Here is a 22,741-nt window from a genome sequence, read left to right on the forward strand (position 1 = left end):
CATATATGAATATATGCCTTCTTCTTGATAAATTCCAATTTATCAGTATCCTTCATAGAATTCATAGTATGCCTGTGTGTACATGTACATGCACACTATGTACATGTGCACAGAGATAGCAAATAGATGGGTTATAGCCTCCTAGAACATTCTTCCATGATTCTATGACTTCTTACTGGAGCCTCCATTTGGGGGAAGGACCCAAGTCCGTCAATCTTCATTCCTCTTCTAGCTGTGTTTCTGACTTTCTGAACTTCAGTACCATAGCCCAGACAGCTCCCTCAATACCCTCTGGCTTTTTTGGCTTCCATCTTCCTCCATTAAGATGTAAGCTCCTTGAAGACAGGAATTGTCTCTGTTTTTGCCTATATCTGTATCTGTGCTTAGTATGGTGTTTAGCACACAGAAGTTACGACGTGAATGATTCTTGTCTTGCCTTATCTCACCTTGCCTATATTGACATGAAATTGGTCATTCAGCAGTTTCTGAATTATGTATTTGGGGATCACGAAGAACAAGTCTGGTTTCTCTTCCATATAATATCCCCCTCATTTAATTTTTTATTTAGACTAAATACTCTCACTTCCTTAAATAAATCCCTGCATTCCTTGAACACTGGTGTTCATAACATTCTGGTTGCCCTCTTCTTATTGAACTTTAGCTTGTCAATAGCTCCCTTAGGGTATAGACTGTCGTTGTCGAATGGCTTACCATTTCCTTCTCCATTCCATTTAATAGATGAGAAAACTGAGGCAAATAGGGTTAAGTGACTTGCCCGGAGTCATACAGCTACTACCTGGCTGAGACTGGATTTGAACTCACAGAGAGTCTTCCTGACTCCAGTCCCAACACTTTTATCTGATGTACCACCTATCTGCCTCAGTAAAAACAATGCTGAGCATGAAGTCAATGGACCTGAGTTAAAATCCCAGCTCTTTCCCTTCCTGCCAAATCACATCACAAATCTGGACTATAAATTGAAAGACTGGACTCGATGACCCCCAAGGTTCTTCTCAGTATGGCATCCCATTCCTGTACTGCCTGAAGCTGTTCCTTCTAGTACACGACACATCTGAACGAGCATGTCTGTATTTACTAGATTCCCAGCACTGCCTGATCCCTTCCTGGCACTGCCTTCATACAGAGGTGTCACAAGTAAAAAACAATCCAGATGGGAGCTAGTTTGTTCTTTTTGAATAGCCCTCATATGATGTGACTTCTAGATCCCTTATCATCCTTCTTATTCTCATGTCTTTGGGCTGACTGGAATGAGGTCCATTAGTCTGCCTGGAATGAGAAGGGTGCATTAGGTGACCTCGGGGACACCTCCTGACAGAATAAGCCAATATGACTGAAGAAGGCAGCTTCCCTCCTCTGAGAGAAGCTGTCTCCTCTGAGGCAGAGGTTTGGAATTGGTGGCTAGTGGAGCACAGAGAACCCTTTAAGTACTTCCTTGTCAGCCTTTTAGTCAAAATAAATGACTTTGTGCTCAAATATTGACTTATCACATTAAGGGGATGGAAGCAGAGTTCAGGGTTAGACCTTAACACTCTTCTGTTCCACCTCCCTTCCTTCCCTTTCTAAAAACATAAAGTAACATTCTTCCCCGATTTTCCCCCATCTCTCCTTATGGCCATCTTCTAGTTGGTCCCTATTCCCATTTAGCCACTGTTTAACCTCACCCCAGACTTTCTCTTAGCCTGTTTCATCACCTCCTCCTCCTAAGCCTGCTCTGTTCTAGGTCATCTCTGATCCTTCCTCTGACACTTACTGCTTGTATCACCTGAAGCAGTCATTGCGCTTCTCTGGAATTCAATTTCTTTTTTCTTTCTTTATTTTTGCTGATGCAGTTGAGGTTAAGTAACTTGTTCAGAGTCACACAGCTAGAAAGTGTTAAGTGTCTGAGACCAGATTTGAACTCGGGTCCTCCTGACTTCAGGGCTGGTGTTCTATCCATTTGGAATTCAGTTTCTTTAACTGCAAAATGAGGGATTAAACTAGAGAACTTCTAAAGTGCTTTCTAGCCTTAGAGCTATAATCCCAGAATCCCCCAGATCAGAAATTCTCTACTTTCCAAAGTAATAATTAGTCAATTTTTTACTAATTGTGGACAGCTAAGTGTCATATTGGATAGATTGCATTAGGCTTGGAGTAAGGAAAACTCATTTTCCTGAGTTCAAATCTAGTCTCCAACACATTCTGTGACCTTGGGCCCATTTCTTGACCCTGTCTTCCTCAGTTTCCTCATCTGTAAAATGAGCTGGAGAAGGAAATAGCAAACCATTCCAGGATCTTTGCCAAGGAAATCCCAAATGGGTTCACAAAATCACTAAAGAACTATTCATCATAGTCCTAACATTATGGAAAACAGATAATAATCTAGTTCTTTATAACAGGAATGCGAGACAACAAATGGGAGTATAGCTTGGAGATATGGAGACGTTAAAAACTAATAAACACAGAGCCCTTCCCTGGTTTGGGATTATGCATTAGTACATGAAGTTCTAATGGAAAGAGCGCTGGTTGGGGAATGAAGACCCCAGATTCAAATTCCACCTCGGATGTCACACTACTTGCGTGACCTTGACAAGTCATCTAACCTTCATATGCATGAATTTGTTCATCTGTTAAATGAAGAGGTTTGGTGAAATGACCTCAAAAGTCCCAGCCATCTCTAAATCAATCATCTTAAAAACTCTAAGGTCCCTCCATCATCTTGACTGCTAACAACCTTGGGTATCTTGAATAGGCAGACCCAAGTGCCAGGGAGAGTAAATTAAGGAATAATTCCAGTGCTTTGCCAGTCCATGCATAAATAGAGAATGTTTCCCTGAAGGGAAGATTCTAATCCTTAGGATTAATGGGGAAAATAGACTTGAATTTGGGGTCAATTTTCCTAACAGGAGCTTCCACAGAAACAGTGTTTCTTAGTGGGGAAAAAAATCATTGCATTTAAAAGAATAAATCATAGTATCATGAGATTTTATGTTTGAGGAATCTTAAAGATGGTCTAGGCAGAGGTTCTTAATATATAAATAATTATATATAATATGAGGTGAAATGAAATAGAAGACTGTATTAACAACAGAAATGATCAAGGGAGGCCTCATAGAAGAAGTGGCACAGAAGCTGAGCTTTGAAAACAAAACAGATTTATCAGAAAAAGACAGCACCAGAAAAGAGTTCTGGGGATGCAGGATTTCTTTCTCCTCCTCTATCTTCTGGTGAGGAAGCTCTGAAATTAGGTAGTTGGAACACTGAGGACAAATTTTTGGTGAAATGAAAGCCATTCTCCCTTGTCTGACTTGCCCCAACTTGTTTGAAAATTATTCATCTGTTCAACAAGTATTTATTTAGTGCCTTTTATGTGCCTGGTATTGTGGATGGTAACTTGAGATACATACTTTCACACACACAAAGAAATTCTAAAATTGATGAAATACTCCTTGGAGACAGAGCACTGGGCTGGGTTGTCTTAATGGAGCTTCCAGGATACCATAGACTTAGCCTTCAGTTTTGTAACTTAAATACATAAAAATAACTTAATAATAAAAATTAGGAACTTGACCTGAGACTTCATTGAGATAAGAAATTCACAGATAAGGAAATTTCTTTTACTAATGGAGGATTGCACCTTTGACAATTTACAGTCTTAATCTACAGGAGTCCTTAAGCAGAAATTAAAAGACAATGACCTTATGTTTTAAATATTTTAATAACTATATTATACTATGATGGGTTCCCTTGGAATCTTATGCATGGTATGTACTTAAAAGCATTATTCTGAAAAGTGGTGCATTGACTTCACCAGACTTCCAGAGGGGTCCATTAAAAAGTAGAGAGAGAGAGAGAGAGAGAGAGAGAGAGAGAGAGAGAGAGAGGAGAGAGAAAAGGGGAGGAAAGGAGAGGGAGGGGAGAGAAGGAAAAGCAGGGAGAGAGGGAGAGAGAGATGGAAGCAGGGAGGGAGGAAGCAGGAGGGAGAGAGAGAGGTAGGGGGAGGGAGAGAGGGAGAAAGAGAAACTCCCTGTTCCTTCCTGGTCAGTATCTGTCAGAGAGGACTATACAAACCTAGGTCTTCCTAGTACCATGGCCAGCTCCCTATCCACCAGGCCAACATACCTCTCCATCAAATAAAAAAACAAGTAAGATTTTCAGAAAGTTATATTCTATATCTCCACACCTCTTGAGGTTGTTACCCATTTGTACTGTAGCGAGTTCTCCTGGCTGTGAGATAAGTGACATCTGGATGCTGCTTCCAAGTCGGTGTGATTGTGGGCAGCGGGAGGAGCACGCTTATGCAAAAGCCCCTACCAGTTTACGAGCACATCTAGAGTTCCACCATTGACGGTTGCTTCCTTTGGGCACTGTCTCCAAAAGGCCCCAGTTAAAATTCAGTTACCTGCGAGAGAGAGAATAGACGGGCCCCTCAGATTCCATTAAGACTACTCGGGCGATTATTTGGTCAGATTGGCTACCGGGGCCGAGAATCTTCCCTTCCTCCCACCCGCCGCCAGCCTGGTGGGGAGGAAACCGGGGGTCAGAAGCAGTGTGTGTCGCTTTAAAGGTTCCCCGCTCGGCTCGGCCCGGCCCCCTTCTCTGACAGTGCAGAGAGGCTGGGCTGCCTTTAGCTGAGCCATCGCCCAGAGCTGCCAGTCTAGCAGGAGGCAGAGCCGCCCGTCCGCTCGCCTGCCAAGCCGGCTCCCTGGCACCGCGGTTCTGTGCCCGTCCCCCCAGAATCAGGGGACGGGGAAGATAGCGGCCCGCGGACTGAGAGGCCTGGAGAGGACCCGTTCTGCTCTCCCCATCCTCCTCCTCCTCTCTTCCTTCTCTTGGATTTGGAAAGGCACTGCACGCCGTTCCTGTGGAAGGAGGAGCGAGTTCCCGTTCCCGCAGCCCCATGGCTGGCTTCCCTTGCGGATGGGCTGGGAACCCAGGCATCCAGGGCTACCCAGCTCGGCTCTGCTAACAGCCTAAGGGTGCTGAGGAGTTAAAACCCCAAAAGGAGGCTACAGAGCCCCAGAGGGGTGCCCTCCTCCGCTGGGCTCCCCCTGGGGCCCCCCGGAGCGGAGCAGCGCAGCGCAGGGCGCGCAGTGTGTGTGTGTGTGTGTGTCTGTGTCCGCGCGCGCGTGTTCGGGTGCGCGCGTGTTTGTGATCTGTGGTGTGTGTGTGTGTGTGTGTGTGAGTGTGCTGTGAGTGTGCGCGCGCGCCGGGGTGCATCCCCCCATCCCCACCCCCTCCCCGCCCCCACCCGCACCCCGCAGCCCGCTGAGCCCGGCGGGAGTAGGAGGACGCGGACGGCCCCCAGGAGGAAGAGGACGCGCAACCGGCGCCCCCCCGGTGCCGAGGAGCTGTGTGGCGCGGTGCAGCCGGATCCGAAGGGGGATGGGACACAGCGGCGACCCCCAGGCCCCCCGCCCCACGGAAGCGCCCCCGATCGCCCAGCCCAGCTGCCTGCCGACGGTCCGGGACCAAGCCTCCGGAGCTGGCCTCGCCTGATCCCGGCGGCTGCCCACTGCTCCGCTTGGATTCCGGATCCCGCGCGGCGCCAGCGGCTCGCTCCCTATTGACTTTGGCTCTCTTCCGCCCGGGACCGGCCTGCCGCTTGCCGGGCTTCCCGCCGGCCCTGCCGTTCCCCGCCGGAAATGTCCGGGTCACCTGTGGCCTCGCGCCCCGGCCCCGCGCCGCGGTCCGCGCTCCCGCTGACTCCCTGCGGGCCCCAGCGTCCCCGCGGCTTGCCCCGCGCTTCTTCCCCCTCCGCCGCCCGCGCCTGAGTCTGGGTCCGGACCCAGGGCTCCAGCTTGGGGCAGGGGATGATCGCTGAAGGGATTTGTTTTTCCCGGGCCTTGAAAGGCAGGGGCCGGGAGACTCGTTCCTAGCCCTGGACCGGATTTGAAAGCTGGGGTATTTCTGTTGGCTTTTTCTCTCCCTTCGTGGAGAACGGAATTCTTCGCCCCCTCCCCCTTCCAGCTGGGCCAGATGTTGGCCACCGCTTAGAGAAACGCGGGGACTCGTCCGAGCAGCTCCTCTCCCTCCGAACACACACGCGAGCTAGACACAGCCTCGACCGCCCGCTCCCCTCCCCTCCCCTCCCCCAATCTTCCAGCCAGGGGCCATCCCATGCCCTGACTTCGAGGGCAGCTCTGGCGCCGCCCGGACCTGGCTGGTGAGTCCTGGGGGAGGGGGAGGGAAGGGGAGAGCTGGGACAGGCCCCGAGTTAGGGCTGTCCTCTTTGGGACCTCCTCCCCCGCCCACCCCAGGAAGGAGGGCCTAAGAGGTGGAGAAGGTCTGCGAGAAAAGGGATTGGAGAGGGGGAGGCTCATCTCGGAGACGGGTGGGGGGGGGGAGAATAGCAGGAGGGCAGCCCATCTGAAATTGGGGGGGATCTTCCTTAGGCCCCAGGCCTAGATGGGCGGGGGGGGGTGCAGTAGGATTGTCCCCCTCCAGCTTCTTCCTCTGAGCCTGTGAAGCCTTAGATCCCTTCTCCTGCTGCCCCCTTGCAGCAGAGTTCTGTACTTCCCAGTCCTTCTCCCCTCCCCTTCCAAGCCAAACCAAGAGAGGGGACAGGTGGAGGGAAAGAGGAGTTTCAGAAAACCTCGGCAACTCCTGCCCATTTTTCTTGCCCCGGCGCAGACGTCCCTGTCACTCCGGACCGCGTCTCTGTCCTCCGGGAAAGCCCTACTTGTTCAGAATAGTGTGGAGAACGGAGGGTAGGCCCTGCTGCATCTGGGATCCTGTGTCCTGACATCCTGCGCTTCCCCTCTTCCACTTCCAATCCAGGACAGACTAGGAGTTTGGGGGCTGTGGCTGTCACCTCCTCATCAACATCCCAGGGCCAAGGACATCACAGGGCACGACCTGTTCCCTTTTGATCCCTCAGGAACCATCCCCCAGCCCAAATCTGGCAGCCATCCCTCTGAACCAGAGTGGGGGGGCACTACTTCAGCAAGTGGACAACAGAATCCATCCCGGAGACACACATATCCCCAAGCCCCGGCGCTGGGCTCCTGCTCCTATTTAGCTCTCATCTGAGTCTTGAGGGCTACAAAGCTGAAACTTTTAACCCCTTCTCTCGCCCCCCCCCCCTCCACTGGACTCTGCCCTTACTGGTCGGTCTCCTGCGCTCATTCTCCTCCCTCTGGGAGTCTCTGCCCCATCAGGTGAGCAGTTCCCAGACCAAGGGAGGAAGAGGAGAAAGAGCGGAGGGAGAGGGACCTGGGCTGAGATCCGGTGGGTGTGGGCTGGGGCTGGGGCAGCTGGGGGGGGTGCCGTTAAGATGTGGAGATCTCCCTGGCTGAGAGGGGCTCCAAGGAGGCAGTGGCAGCGCGAGGCCCAGGGAGAGCAGCATGGACAGGCCCGTGGCAGCGTGGTGAAGCATGAACATCCGGAGTGCCCAGGACCACGGGCAGGCCAGTGACAACCCCAGTGGTGGCGGCGGAGGCGGCGGCGGTGGTGGTGGAGAGCGAGAACGAATTCGGATGCGAATGAAGATGGTCATCGGGCAGCTGGAGGGCATCCTGCAGGAGCTCAAGGAGGTGGCCAAAGAGCTGAGAGAGGTAAGGATGGGGGGACACATGTTGGAGGACCAGCCTCTGCCTGGAGAGGGCCAAGAGCCAAGCTAGGGGGAAGGGATGTGGTGGGGGCTGGTTCTCATCAGGAAAGTAAAGTCAACCTTTTTTTAGTTTAATTTCTTTTGCTCTTTAATTTAACGAGGTACAAAGAGAGTGTGTGTTTATTGTTATAAATTTTGACAGAAGTGGCTTTTAAACCCCAATTAGTATAAACGTCTCCTATCAAGGGTCCCTTTTCAAAAAAGCCTCCTTCATTCATGGGGTGCGGTGGGAAGAAGGGGAGAAGAAAGTGGTCTCTTTTCTGAGAAGCCCAAACCCTAAAAGAGCTGTTCATTGCAATTATAGCCATGTCCCATTAGCCTGATCTCAGAGACAGCAATCGTGTATTTACAATAGAGTGATGAGTTAACCCTTTCAGGACCCCACTGACCAATGGTAATAGCCCCAGCACCAAAGAGGTCAACATTACAAGCTTATTCATCCAGTGAGTTGATTAAATTCAAACACAGAGAGAAAAAAACTGTTCCCCTGCTCCAGACTGACCATCCCCTTTCCCCCAGAGCCACAGACCGAACTCTCCCTACACCAATCCCTCATCCATGGTCTGTGTCTTACACATGTGTGTCACAGGAGACATCATACAAAAAAGTAGATGATCTAGTGTACTCTGTCTGCAATACCAGAAATACAGTTTAGCTCCTGAAGGTGGAAAGGAAAGGGCACTATATTTAGAAGCAGAGAATTGAGTTTGAATTCAGCTCTGGCATTTATTATCCATTTGACTTTGTGCAAGTCACTTACTCTCAGGGCCTCAGTTTCCCATTTGGCAAATGGAGGAGAAATAGAATAAATTATCCATAAAGTTTCTTTGAGCTCTAATTGTACCTAACAATGCCCCACTGACAGGGCTCAGGAGTGTTCCTGCTTCAAACAAAGGAAACTGCATTTTAAAGATATGTAAGGTCTGGGAAAAGTCAATTCACTCCTCTCCAGAATGGGAACCAAACCTCTTCTCCTGATTGGAGTCTGAGGAGTTGGGGGCGGGGGGGGAGTCTTATTTAGACTAATGAGTACGTGGCTAATTGGGACAAACCTTATGAGTGGGAAGAAGGGTATCCTTGCTGACCATCCCTTTGGTAGGAACTGCCCCAGGGCAAACTGTCCAATTAGACTGTATCTTGATATGATATGTGGGCTGAACTCTTCCTCTCCCCCATCTGTAATGATTCTGGGACTAGAGATGTAGAAAGATAAAGAAGAGAGAGGAAGGAGGCAGGCAGAAGTACTGACTTGAAGGGCAAAGGATTGGCCAGAATGGGGGTGCACATCTTGAGTAATTGTTGTTACTCAAAGGTACTGGTTACTGAGAAACTTTGCAAAACATAGAAAACCAAGAGATTTTGTGTGTGTGTGTGTGTGTGTGTGTGTGTATGTGTGTGAGAGAGAGAGAGAGAGAGAGGAAGGGAAAGAGAGAGGGAGGGAGGGAGAGAGAGAGAAGGAAGAAGGGAGGTAGGGAAGGAGGGAGAGAGAAAGAAATGGTCTGGTTTAATTTCTATTCCCAACATCTCAAAGAAATTAAGTGCATCTACCCTTGGCCCTGCCCCACCCCCCACCCTTGGGGAGCATTGAAGCCCTAACTGCATGACCCCCCTTTCCCTAGCTATTAGTTCCTAGTAGTTAGCTGGATTTGCCCCCAGAGTGACATTTCTGCAGGGCCAGGTGGGTTTTAAGCAAATGTAGACTCCATGTAACCAGGGTCCCGGAGCGGGGGAGAACACATCAATTGAGCTAGAATGATGGGTCCCGGCAGTCCTTTCTGCAGCTTCCCAGGCCTGTCAGTCCCAAAGACTGGCACTAGAAAGAGGGAAAAGCTGCCACTTTCTAAGGAAGGAGAGAGATAGGCACTAATGTATAGGCTGCTCAAATGGACCTTTCAAAAAGACGAAATGGAGTACTAGCTGTGGACATTAGATTTGTGGTGCACCCAAGTCACCTTTCGAGGGATGATGGCTCTTGGAATCACTCCAGGGCACCTTTGCCTTTGGCCCTGAGGCTTTCTCCTTTAACCTGTGCTTTAGGAATATCAATTTGGCAGTTGTGTGAGGATTGGATTGAAGGAGAGAAGCTGAATGCAAGGATACCTTTCAGGAGATGTAATAACCCTGATGAGATGAGATGAGGACCTGAACTGTAGTGATTTTGATATGAGTGGAGAGAAGAGGAGGAATATAAGAGATGATGGGGAAATGGAACTGACAAAACTCAACAACTGATTACAATACAGGGGATGTGGTCTGACAATTGGAAAATATTTATTAAGCACTAGTGCTATGGTAAATGTTGGGGATACAAAGAAAAAAATTTAAGTGGGCGCTACTCAAGGAGCTGCCATTCTAAAGGAAATAAAAATAGCCATGTAAATACAAGTAACCCAGTGTATTGGCGCTGGAGTCAGGAGGCTTCAAATCCAGCCTCAGGCACTTATGAACTATGTGATTCTGAACAAATCATTTAATCCTGTTTGCCTCAGTTTCCTCATTTGGAAAATGATCCAGAGAAGGAAATGACAAACTGTCCTTCTAATTTTGCCAAGAAAAACCCAAATGGAGTGGACATGACTGAAACAACTGAACAGCACCAATAATATACAAGTAGTATGCAGAGCAGTAGTCAGTAATCTCAGAGGGAAGGCCCTAGCAGGGGGGAGACTTGGAAAGGCCTCCAACTGACAGTGTGATTTGAGCTAAATCGTGAAAGAAGCCAGGAGACAGAAAAGAAGGGAATGAGCATTTTAGGTATGGGAATAGTCAGTGAAATGGCAAAGAGTGCCGTGTGAAGTATGATCAAGAATATAAAAAGACTGATGTTGCTAGATTGCAGACTATATGGAGAGAATAAAATGTTTCCAATTCTAGAAATATGGGAAGTGGGCAGGCTGTAAAGGTGATAAGGGCCTATAACATAGTAGCAGTAGCAAAGAAGAGAATGGACTATCTATGAGACATGTTGTAAAGACAGAGAGGCAAGAACACTTGGCCACAGTGGATGAGAAGTGAGGAGAACACTGAGGTTTGAGGTGACAATGAGGAAGAGTAGAGCCATGGATTACAAATATAGGTACAAAGAATGGTGATCCCCTTTATAGTAACAGAGAAGTTTCCTGACCTAAGGGTGGATTAAGAAGGAAAGAAAGAATTCTGGACATGATGAGTTTGAACAATCCCTGTGAAAATATTGAGGTGGAGATGTTCAATAGGAAACTCAAGAGAGTTATGAAGAACAGATGGTGAGATGTTTCAGATAGCCCAGAGAAAGCAGAGGACCCAGGCCATCTCGTATGGTTCTCTCTCCCCTTCCAGAGGACCCAAAGAACCAAGGTCAGGAATTTTTCAAGTATAGGGTCATGGAATCAGATGACTTCAGTGTTGGAAGTGACTTCAGATGGGTTAGACTTGTCTAACCCTGGCATATAGTAGATATTAATAAATTATTTTGTCCTTTCTTCCTTTGAATGTCCTTAAAGACCTCTAGTAGAGAGGGATGGGGAAGCATCACAAGGCTGGACAACAGTTCCTGTGAGAAAAGGGTTGAAGAAAAAAAGATATTTTTGCATGGGGCAATATGAATCAATGATGTGATAGGAACCTCCCTCCCCCCAAAAAGGTTATTGTGATCATAGGCTGCCTTTAAAAATCCAAACCAGGACTAAAGAAGTGACTATCTCTTGCACCCTTTCATGGGTGGACCACACCTAGAGGGATTGTGGTTGGCTCTGGACCCCAAATTGTAAGAAGGACATTGACAAACTAGTGTGTCCAGAGGAAGAGGATTAGTATGGTGAATAGACAGACTAGAGAATGTGCCCATGTAAGATTTTTCAAAGGAACTGCTGAAGAAGGGAAGACTTAGGAAAATACAATATCTAACTTCATTAGTAGGGATGTCATGATGAAGAAGGATTGGGTCTGTTTGACACTGGTATATAGCATTAGGAATTCCAGTGGAAGAATGGGTTCCAGAGAAGAAAATTTGGACTTGTCTTAGGGGAAATTGTCTAACTTTTGAACTATCCATTTGTGGAATGGTTAACTGAGTGACCATTTGTCAGGTATCTTGTAGGGGGAATTATTGTGCAGGTATGGATTGGACCACATGGCCCCAAGGTTCCTTGCTGTTCTTTTACTCTGTGTCTTGATGATAGATCAATTTTATTTGTGTTGTCCTCCTGGGTATCTATCAAACCCATTCCTTCAGTAGATCCTGGCCCCCTGTACCTACTGCCTTTAATCCTAAACTGTGTAGTAATGACCTGGTCATGATGCTCCAAGTGACTGGGGAAATTAGAGACTCTGGGAAGAAAATGGTTTCCTCTATGTCCTTCTTCCAAGCTTAAGGTTCTGGGCACCAGACTGTATCAGCAGAGTGGGTGGAAATATGGAACATCTCTGTCTCCACCTCTATCGCCTGCCATTAAAAGAAAGAAAGAGAGAAATGAAAAAGAACAAAACCCACACACAAGCCAGCAGGGGCAGAAAGAATCCCTATAGAGCTTTCTACAGAATCTCTGGGGCAATATGGCAGACAGAGAAAAAAGATCTGATTTGGTATTTCTCAAATTCACAATCCAAAAGATGCTATGTTGGTGTTAAGTGATCTGACCCTGAAGTCATCCTTTCCCTCCTTTCCCCTCCATCTTCCCTACCAGTCACCGAGACTCTCAGAATTAACCACACGGGTGCCCCTGGAATCATTCACAACCCCAAGCTGAGCTTGGGTCTTATGCTCAAGAACTTCTAAAATTCATCCTAATAGCTAGCATTTACATAGCATTGTAAGGTTTGCAAAGCCTGCTATGCCATGATTCCTCACTGCTAGCTAGAAAAAGACTTCAGAAATCATTGAGTCCCAGTCTGGACTTAAAAGATGGGGAAATTCATTATATGTTAGCCACTTTAGTCAATATTGTTTTAGTCTATTAAAAAAACATACAGTATGAGATTGGAATATTTCTGTGGGGTATAAAAAATGATCACTTGGGGGAGTAAGAAAAATATGGAAAGACTTGGACTTATGAAGGGAAATGTTCTCCATCTTCAGAGAAACAGAGAACAAACAGGCATTGTATGGCCTTACATATATATATATAAAAATATGAATGAATATATGTGTATGATAATAGATACACACATATATGTATGAAGAGATAAATTTGTTTGTATATGAATTGTGCATAAACATATGTAGTTATATATTTATATGTGAATATATATGTTTGTGTGTATGTACACATACACACACTTCATTTCAGCCTTCTTGGGGTGAGGAGAGAAAGGAAAAAAAAAGAGCAAAGTAAAAAGTGCACAGCAGAGAACAAAAGAAAACCTACAAGAAAACAAGGAAAAGACGGACATCTCTCAATGTAAAGTATAGAATTTATTATGTAGGCTTTCTTGAAATGGAAATTTATTGCTTTATATTTTGAATCCTCTCTTAGGTTCTGCTGTGCACATGGCAATGGTTATTTTTTTCCCTTATCCTATTCTGTACTTAAGTTTAAAATAAATTTTAGAAAAACTTCAAAAAGAATAGGGGGAAAATTGAGGACCAGAGAAAGGACATGAAGTCACACAAAGAATGAATGGAAAAACCTAAAGTAAAAGCACTTTACTTCCCACTACTCTTCCCACTAATCTATAATTCTCCGGGATGACAGTGAGCTAATCAGAATCTTTGCAATCCACTAAACATTTTTATAATAATAGCTTTTTATCTTTCAAAATAGGTGCAAAGATGGTTTTCAACATTCATCCCTGCAAAACCCTGTGTTCTGATTTTTTCTCCCTCCCTCCTGTTCTCCCCATCCCAGACAGCAAACAATCCAATATTGGTTAAACATATGCAATTCTTCTAAACATATTTCCACCTTTATCATGCTGAACAAGAAAAATCAGATCAAAATGAAAAAGAAAAAAAACAAGCAAGCAAACAACAACAAAAAAGGATGAAAACACTTGTGATCCACATTCAGTCCCTATAGTCCTCTCTCTAGATGCAGATAGTTCTCTCCATCACAAGTTTATTAGAATTGACCTGAATCACCTCATTGTTGAAAAGATCCAAGTCCATCAGAGTTGATCATCACATAATCTTGTTGTCGTATACAATGTTCTCTTGGTTCTATTCACTTCACTCAGCATCAGTTCATGTAATTCTTTCTGAATTTTCTGAAACTAGCTTGCTCATCATTTTTTATAATACGATAATATTCATTACATTCATATATCATAACTTATTCAGCCATTCCCCAACTATTCAATCTAATAAACTTGGTTCTTCTCAGTACGGAGAATTATATTAGGATCATAGGAAGACGCAAGGTTTAAATAACAAGATGCCCCCTCATGAAGCTTATAGTCAAATGGAGGGATAATGCAGGTGCACATAACTTCCATTTGTTATAATACTCATGAGGCAAAATAACCTAAAGCCTGGTCGAATCCATAACAACAACAATGAATATTTATATAGTGTTTTCCATGGCACGTGCTATTATTTGACCTTCACAGTTCTAGGGAGTAGGGGCGATTATAATCCCCATTTTCAGATCAGGAAACCAAGACAAACAGAGTTGTGACTTGCCTAGAGTTACATAGCTATTAAGTGTCCATGGTTTTGAACTCAAATCTCTCTGATTCCAGATCCAGAGTTCTATTCATGGGGTAGACCTGGATTCAGATCCTGCCTCTGACAGAAACTATCTGGGTGAGCCCAGCAAGTCTCTTACTGCTCTAGACCAGGGCTTCTTCCACTTTTTCCACTTGCAACTCTTTTTCACTCAAGAAATTTTTACATGACTCTGGGCATTTAAGTGATTTATTTATAGATAATGTCATAATTTTGTGACCCCCCATATTCAATTACATGACCCATATGGGATTGAAATCCAAAGTTTAAGAAGCTTTGTCCTAGACATCTGGGAGGTTTAGAAGATGCTGACCAGCCCTGATAGGGGAAGTTTACTCACTTGAAGTTTCCTATACTTGTGAAATCAAAGTCTAATTGGGAAAAAATCAGTACTGAACAAAAAGGGATTATAAAGCAATATTCTCTGTGACATCTGAAAGGGAAAATGGTTGTTGACCAGGAGGAAGAAAGATTTTCTAAAAGACATGAAATTTCTGATTCAATTGAATTTAACAAGCATTTATTATGTGCTAGTGTTGTAAGCCTAGGTGTTGGATTATAAAAGCATAAATGAAGCTGCCCTCAAGCAGCTTACATTCTTCTAGGGATAGGAAGGAGACAATGTACATACACATAAGCAAGGATAGTGTACAAAGTAACTGATTGTGAGGGAAGTGCTAACTGTTGGGAGGATCCAGAATGTCCACATGTCAGAGGCTATACTTAGGAAATGATCTAAGAGAGTTGGCATCCCAGGGACGTAAAAAGGAGAGGAAATGTCGTGAACAGGAAACATCAAGTCATTCAATTTGGCTGCTGGAAATTGGGCTTTAAAGACTGAATTGGAATGCAAACACTCCAGGTACAGGGAGAAATGTATATAGGGATGGGGAGATGGGAAAACACAGGATCTAGACCAAGGCTAGAGGGTAGTGTGTTTTGGCAGAAGCCAAGAGGGCTTGACTAGGAAGACTGGGGTTGGTTGATGGCTTCCTGACAAGATATTTTCATTTTAATGAGGTCTTATGGAAATAGTAGCAAGCCAAGTCCTAATGATGGACATTCAGGAAGAACATGAAATTCTTATTTTTTAACACCCTATTACCCGACGTAGATGTCCCCTTCTTCTGGCCATGTCCAAAGTCATCCCCAGAGGAAGGGTTTCCCAAAGCCACTCTGTCAATGCATCAGCCCCCAATTTAGGGTCTCTGGTCCAAAGAGTCCAAGAAAGAGGGAAGAATAGAAATTTCCAGGTGTTTTAAGAAGCTCCATGAGGAAAGCAAATCATCAATAAGAGTTGACTACATAGAAAGGGAAGCTGAGAATGAAGGCCTTCTAGGAACACCTGGGCTGCCTGTCCATCTGCTTGAATGGGAAGTGGGGACAGAGAGAACCAAGTTCTTCTTTTTTATCCCATGTGCCTCTACCAGAATCTTTGGCAGGTTGCTAAGGCAACAGGAGTCTACCAGATAGTAATGCTGCCTAGTGCTGACAGCATTCACTGACAGAGGGAGGGGCAGGTCTCCAAACTTCCCTTCCTCTCATGACCAAGCAAGACCACAAGAAGGGCAGGACTGGCAGGAGACTTTCTATAGGCTTGGTCAGCCGAGTAATGGGTGAGAAGGGAAGGCAGTAGGAGAAGGACAATGAGCCTGACTCGTGAGAAAGTCCAGCCCAATCTCTGGGTCCACCGGGGATCATTACAGCCTTGAACTAGATCTGGATCTCAGACTCAAGAACTTGTCCAATTGCCAAATGGCTGCATCAGTCCAAAAGATCTTAAGGGCCCCGGAATGTAAGAACCCAGGCCCATTTGAATGGATCCTGGAGGAACCAGCTGGCCAAAGCTTATTGCTGGGAAGCATTGAGGCCCAGAAATGAAGATGGAGATGGGGGAGGAGAGCTTCCAGAACCTGGTGTTGGATCCTAGGAAGAATGGCTGATAGCCAATAGAGCGTTCCTTTGATGTGTGCATTTGAGAAACACCAAAACAAACCTGGAGGCTCTGCAGAAAGCTCCAAGGAGCTCTTTCTTCTTGTGTGGTGGAGAAGAGGAGGAAGGGACAGAGAAAGTAAAGGAGGAAGGAGATGGTTGTCTTTTTTGACAGGGTGAGAGATGGAATGGTTTTTCCCATTCAGCAGTATATTCTCACAGTGAGCCTTTCTTTGGGCCTCTGAAGAATGGGGAAAAACAGAAGGCTACCAAGAGAACAAATGGGAATCAGGATTCTGATCAAATGTTTCTAGAGGACACGATCAGCATCTGAGGTAGGGAAGGCAATTTTAGGATTATGAGTGTATGTGAGAACAGGTAGGTGCTGAATGGACATGAAATGTTCTCATTTTTTCATATCTTATCAAAAATCAAGGCTGACATATGCCCAGAGAGAGGACTATGGGAACTGAATGTGGATCACAACATCTCACTCTTTTTGTTGTTCACTTGTATTTTGTTTTCTTACTCATTTACTTTCTTTTTTTCATCTGATTTTTCTTATGCAGCAAGAAAATTGTGTAAATATGTTTATACATTGGATTTGACATATTTTGCATCTAGGGGAGGGCATGGGGGGAGGATGAAAGTCTATGCAAGGGTCAATGTTGTCAAATTATCCATGCATGTGTTTTGAAAATAAAAAGCTTTAAAAATTAAAAAAAATCAGGGCTGCTGACTTGTGGGAGAGAAAGACAGCATGAGGGCATCAAATCTTTTTCTCATTCTGAGCCTACCCGGAGGCAGCATAAAAGTAGGGAAAGCCCATTCTGGGTCAGTATTTGGACTGGTTCACTACATGCAAGTGGCAGGGCTGTTTCTTTTGGTAGGAGAAAAAGCAGTAGTGATGGAAGCAATAGTTTTGTAGCATATCTAGCTCTGTGGGCCTGTTGTGCCTGGGTGACCATTCAGTCAGTCAACCAGCATTTACTTTGTTGCAGGCACTAGGCTAAGTAAGCACTGGGGCTACAAAAAAAAAGGAACATTGGGCAGCCTTTTTCTTGAGGGTCTCTGTTCAACAATAATATATTATTAACACGCATGTTTATTAAGCATTCAGCTGTACTGGCCAAAAGATTGAGCACAGAGAATTCCCAGTGGTTGGCAATGGTGTTTCTGTGTCACCAGGCCAGGGACAGCTCCCAAAGTAGTGAATATTTGACGTTTCCTGTGCAAAAATTAAATGGATGCACTTCCATTGAGTGGTTGTTGAGTGTCTGGCCTGATACTTGGTGCTAGGGAACAGGAGCTAAAAGCAAGGTCACTACCATTGGATATCCCAGTCTAGCCAGAGAGATGAAACTCAGAAAACCCAGTAGGAGCTCAAACCCTAGGCTGTCCAAGAGTGATGGAGCTCTTCAAGGAGAGGCTGGATGACCATGGTTTGCATATGTTTTTGAGCAGTTTCCTGCACATGGATGGGCTGGACCAATCCACCCCTGAGATTCCTCAGTTCTCTGCTATTCCAGCTCTGATTAGTGGGTGTTTTCTTGGGACCCAGGAGGTCCCATAGAACTCTGGTACCCTCGGCTGATATTCAGCCACTGTAAGGAGAAAGTTCATACAGAGCCCTTGTGGGAGGCCCTGCTCCTGAAATAACATACATGTGTTTTCCACTGCCAGGCTTGGATCCATTCTGGGCTCATTTTTAGGTAGGCTCATCATATTTCAGCAGCAGAGCTATTCCTTTAGGAAGGAAGGAAAGCACTAGAACCAGGTGAGACATCTCTGTGGCAGAGACTCATGGTACCCAAGAGAAAGCTGAGGTCCCCAGAGAAGGAGAGTAGCTTCCCTAGGCATTCTGACTTCCAGACCAAGGCTCCAAGGAGTTAGAGTGAAAAGGAGCATCAGAGCATCCTCCATGTCTGTATGTGTCTCTCTGTCTCTGTCTCTATCTGTTTCTGTCTCTATCTCTGACTCTCCCCTTGTGTGTCTCTGTCTGTCTGTCTCTCTTCATCTCTCTGTCTCTATCTCTCCCCATGTCTCTACTCTGTTTCTCTCTGTCTCTGTCTGTCTGTCTCTCTTCATCTCTCTGTCTCTATCTCTCCCCATGTCTCTACTCTGTTTCTCTCTGTCTCTGTCTCTATCTCCTTGTCTCTCTTTCTGTCTCTGTCTCTTTGTCTCTGTCTGCCTCTGTCTGTTTCTGTCTCTCTTCCATCTCTGCCTGTCTGTCTGTCTGTCTCTCCCTCCCCCTCTCTTTTTCTCCCCTTTCTCCCTCCCTTTCTCTCCCTTCCTCCCTCCCTTCCTTCCCCGCCTCTCTTTCTCTGTCTCTCTCTGTGTGCCTCTCTGTGTCTCTCTCTGTCTCTCTCTCTCTGTCTGTCTCTCTCTGTGTGTGTGTCTCTCTCTCTCTGTCTCTCTCTGTCTCTGTCTCTGTCTCTGTCTCTGTCTCTATCTCTCTCCCTCCCCCCCATAAAAAATACAACTCTCCTCAACATAATTTTAAGCTTTGCTCCTGAGAAACCTGATCTCCTCTAGTAAGACAACACCCAACCACTGCTCCCATACACCAACCTAAAGTTCTGACTTGGCAAACAGCCTACAGAATGGAAGAGACAGCCATTTGTGTGATTTAAGAATGGGGCTGAGTATCAGGAGACCTGTATGTGAGTGTGGGCTTTGCCTGCCCTAATACCTTGAGCAAATGGCTCTCTGCTCTCTGCATCTTAGTTTATTCTTCTGAAAATTGTGAAGGCTGAACCATTCCATCCCTGGTAGCCCATGGATCTCAGAGCAGGCTGAGGTCATGAGGCCATACCTAATTCAGGGACACAGAGCTGGGGTTAATTATGAAAGTGTTTTTGGAGGAAGTGAGTCTGCAACCGAATTTTGAAGGAGGGAAGAAGGGCCATGGACGGTCAGAGAGGCGAAATGAGACAATTCCAGGCAGGTTTAAAGCTGGCGTGTCCAAGGGACCAGGGAGCTCAGGGTAAATATTGTCTTGCCCTCACAGGTGACATTGGTTAGATATCAAAGAATGGAAAAGAAATATTAAGAAAAAATAATTCACATTTCTATAGCAGCTTTCAGTTTTCTAAAGCAGTTTCCTCACCACACAACAAACCACATGAAATAAGTCATTCAAATATTATATCCCCATTTCACAAACAGTGAAACTGGGTCACATACAGTGATTAAGTTAGACCTAGGGCTCCCATTCATCTTTTTTGACTCCAAAGCCCTTGGTCTTTTCACTGGCCCTTACTGCCCCCAAAGCCAGGCCAAGAGAGAGTCTGATGAGATCCGCTATGACTGGCATTCTGGGAGAGCCCAATCTAACAAGCCTGATTGGGGAACACCAATCCTTAAGGTTACCCAAAGCTTCGAGGAGAGAACAGGCCACTCACTCTGTTCTCACTTCCACCCCTGCCTTATCCCCTGTCAGCCATAGGATGCACATGGGCTGTTCCCCCGTTCCCCGGGCTTAGCTTCAGCATCGTGGCATTGTGTGTTAAATTTCAAATCAGAAAGAACTGGATTCAGATCCTGCCTTTGACACTCAGCAGGTGTGTGACTCTAGACAAGACCTTTCAGCACTCGGCATCTTTGTTACTCATAGATAAGATGGGGTGATCGTTAAGTGCTACCTCTCAGTGTTCTTGCATCAAATGAGAAAATGTATCTGAAACAAGGCTTTGTGAGCCAGAAAGCACTACTTAAAGTTGAGTTTTTATTGCTGTTATGGAAAGTCAACAGGGTATAGAGAAGAGAGGAAGACCCAACTATAATATTGGCCATGTACTTAAGTCAACTAGATGCCAAAGAGAATAGAGTGCTAGTCTGGAATTAAAAAAACCAGAGTTCAAATCCAACTTCGGGCACTAATTGGATGATCCTGGGCACGTTAATAATTTGTTTGCCTCAGTTTTCTCAACTGTAAAATGGGAATAATAAGAGCATCTATTTCTCAGGGTTGTTGTGGGATAAAATTAAATCATATTTTTAAAGCCCATAGCACAGTGACACTGTCTCTCTGTCTTTCTATCTGCCTCTCTCTCTCTCTCTCTCTCTCTCTCTCTCTCTCTTTCTCTCTCTCTTTCTCTCTCTGTTTCTGTCCTCTCTCTTTCCTTCTCCCTCTCTCTCTCTTTGTCTTTCTCTCTCTCCTCTCTCTTTCTCTCTCACCCCCCCCCCAACACACACCTTACCTATTCCCACCTACTAGCCTTTTTTCATTTGCCACTGTGGAAGCTGAGACACCAGCCAAATACTCACAGGCACAGAGAACAGTGGCAGCCAAACCTTGCCAGCCTAGTAGTTCAGTCATATCCCTTCTAGGTGGTCATTTCCCCCTATTCACACCTCATAGAACGTTAATAATTGGTGAATTGTTGGGGTTCCTTAAGGTTTTTTTGCTCCCTCCTCCTCTCCTTTTCCAGATCTCACCTGTCCTTCAGCCTGCCTTACATGCCAGCACCTCCAAGGAGCCTTCCTAGACTAGCCTCCAGCCCACACTGACCTTCTCTTTCTCTGAATTCACAGAGCACTGCGTGCCTGGACCATACGGTCTGCTTCTTGGTTATCTGGCTTTGTGTTGCTCTCCAAGGATTTTGCTTGGGAGCCATCTCCCGAGCCAGATTAAGAGGTTCTCAGGGCTTGTCTCCCCCCAGGAAAAGTCCTCTGGGTCTGCTGCAGAGCCTTGCTCTCAGGGCTGAGCAGGGACAGGCTCCCTCTCGGACTGGGGACCCAGCCCTGTGACCAGCACCAACATGAGCGGCTCGTAAAGGATGGAGAAGTCGGTGCCGGTGGGCCAGGGCAGCAGACCTGTGGCCACTCCAGGTGTTCGCAGGGACGGGAGCGGTGGTGGCTGATCCTTGCCGGTCCGACCGCGCCATCCTATCCCTGCTGAGCAGCCTGTGAAGCCAAGCTGGGAAAGCCACCTAGAGTGAGAGTGCTAGATAAATGTGTCCAGGCAGGAGCTGGGAGGCGCTGGGACCGCAGAGCCTGTGCCAAAGTGGGTCAGCTCCATCATCTGCAGCTCAGCAATAACAAAGTAGAATCTCCCCCCTCCCTCTTTTGTTGTTCCTCTCCTTCTCCCCCCCCCCCCCCCCCCGCCAATCTCTTCATCCAGACAGATTCACCCAACCACTCTGGCCAATTAGTCAGGGTAGCCGAATGGAAATCATGAATCACGGCTCTCTCGTCATCCCCCCAACATCCCAGAAAGATAATAAATAACATAATCACAGAATTAAAAAATAATCATCAGTAATAAATAATGCAGTTCCCCAATTACATAACCCAGCTGCCCACGGAGCCAGAGAGGCAGGAGGGAAAAGGAGGCAGAGGGGAGAAATGCTTGGTCAGGCGAGGTAAGAAGGGACTGGGAGCAGCCGGGGGGAGGTGAATGCAGGGGTCACTGCTCCCCCGAGCCTGTTGGAAGCCTCCAGAAGGGAGGGACACACGTTCTGCTTCCTTAGCTTCAAGGGAGCAGAAGCCACAGGGAGGAAGTGGGAGTGCAGGGAGACTGGAGCTGAAAGGCTAAATGGGAGTGCATCACGCGTGGAGAAAGGAGGCCGAGGACCAGATCCCCTTCCTGATCATAGTTCCCTCCTCCGGCCCGGCCCGCTCTCTCCTTCCCTTCCTTGTAGCTCTGCTCACCCAGATTTGGGCTCCTTGCCCTTGTGCAGCTTCACTGAGCAGCCACTCTCCCATCCCAGGTGGGAGATGGCTGCAGGCCCAGCGCCAACAGCCCTGGGCTCTTGTTGGGATGCTCGGGAAGTTTGTAATTAACTGTGCATTCAGCTAAAGACAGAGGGTCCCCACGCAGTCATGTAAAATCCCAAAGTATCCCTCCGTCTCCCTCCTTCCCCTAACTAGGAGCTCAGCACCCTCAGGTGCCTGAAAGGGAGGCTCTGACAGCCTCGTTCTTTTGCCACGGGAGAGACTTTAGTGTGTTCTCTCCTTTTGCACAATTTTCAGGATAAGATGCTAAACCCACAAGAATGGGAATGGAGGAATTTCAGGTGGTCTGAGAGAAGGGGAGAGAAATATTCTAGACCTTCCTTCCTGACGATCCTGATGTTATTCCAAGTTGGCAGTACCTACTCTGTCTAAGGATAAGGCCGTTTTTCTTCATAGTCCCTTTTTAAAGACTAGGTCGCCTTATCTAGACTGGGGCTATTCATGGATCAATCCTTTTTCTGGTTGACATAGGAGCTTGGACCTGATCCATCTCTTACACGGGTATATTTGCCTTTCATTAGGCAATCTGGTGCCCCCCTTCCCGTTCCAGGGACTGTCCAGTCAGTCTGGATACCCAATCAGCTTGGCTCACTGCAGTGCAGAACTCCTAAACTCAACAGATCTGCCTACCGTAGCCTTCCCAGGGGCAGAGGTTATGGGCACCTAGCCCTTCCAGGAGGAGGTAATTGCCGCTAAATTTTTTATCTGGTCAAATATTCATGCCATATGTTCTTTGTATAAGAGACCAGGGCTTAGAGTTGTAGCACTTGTGGTCTCCTTCAAATAGATGAAGCAATTTTGTAAATGGGTTTTCTTTT

The 22,741-nt window shown here is 46.5% G+C and overlaps 1 protein-coding gene across 1 annotated transcript in view; it reads left to right on the forward strand.

Moving 5' to 3' along the window:
- The first annotated feature begins 4,514 nt into the window (after positions 1-4,514).
- Positions 4,515-22,741, forward strand: part of INSYN1 (inhibitory synaptic factor 1) — a 58,532-nt gene continuing 40,305 nt past the window's right edge. Inside the window, exons 1-2 of the mRNA XM_003754979.3 lie at positions 4,515-6,163; positions 6,631-7,553. Of these exons, the coding sequence (XP_003755027.1) occupies positions 7,374-7,553 (180 nt within the window). The 5' untranslated portion in view covers positions 4,515-6,163; positions 6,631-7,373. The remainder of the gene's footprint in view (positions 6,164-6,630; positions 7,554-22,741) is intronic.

Source organism: Sarcophilus harrisii, chromosome 2 (genome assembly GCF_902635505.1).
Source record: "Sarcophilus harrisii chromosome 2, mSarHar1.11, whole genome shotgun sequence".
NCBI classification, from domain to species: domain Eukaryota; kingdom Metazoa; phylum Chordata; class Mammalia; order Dasyuromorphia; family Dasyuridae; genus Sarcophilus; species Sarcophilus harrisii.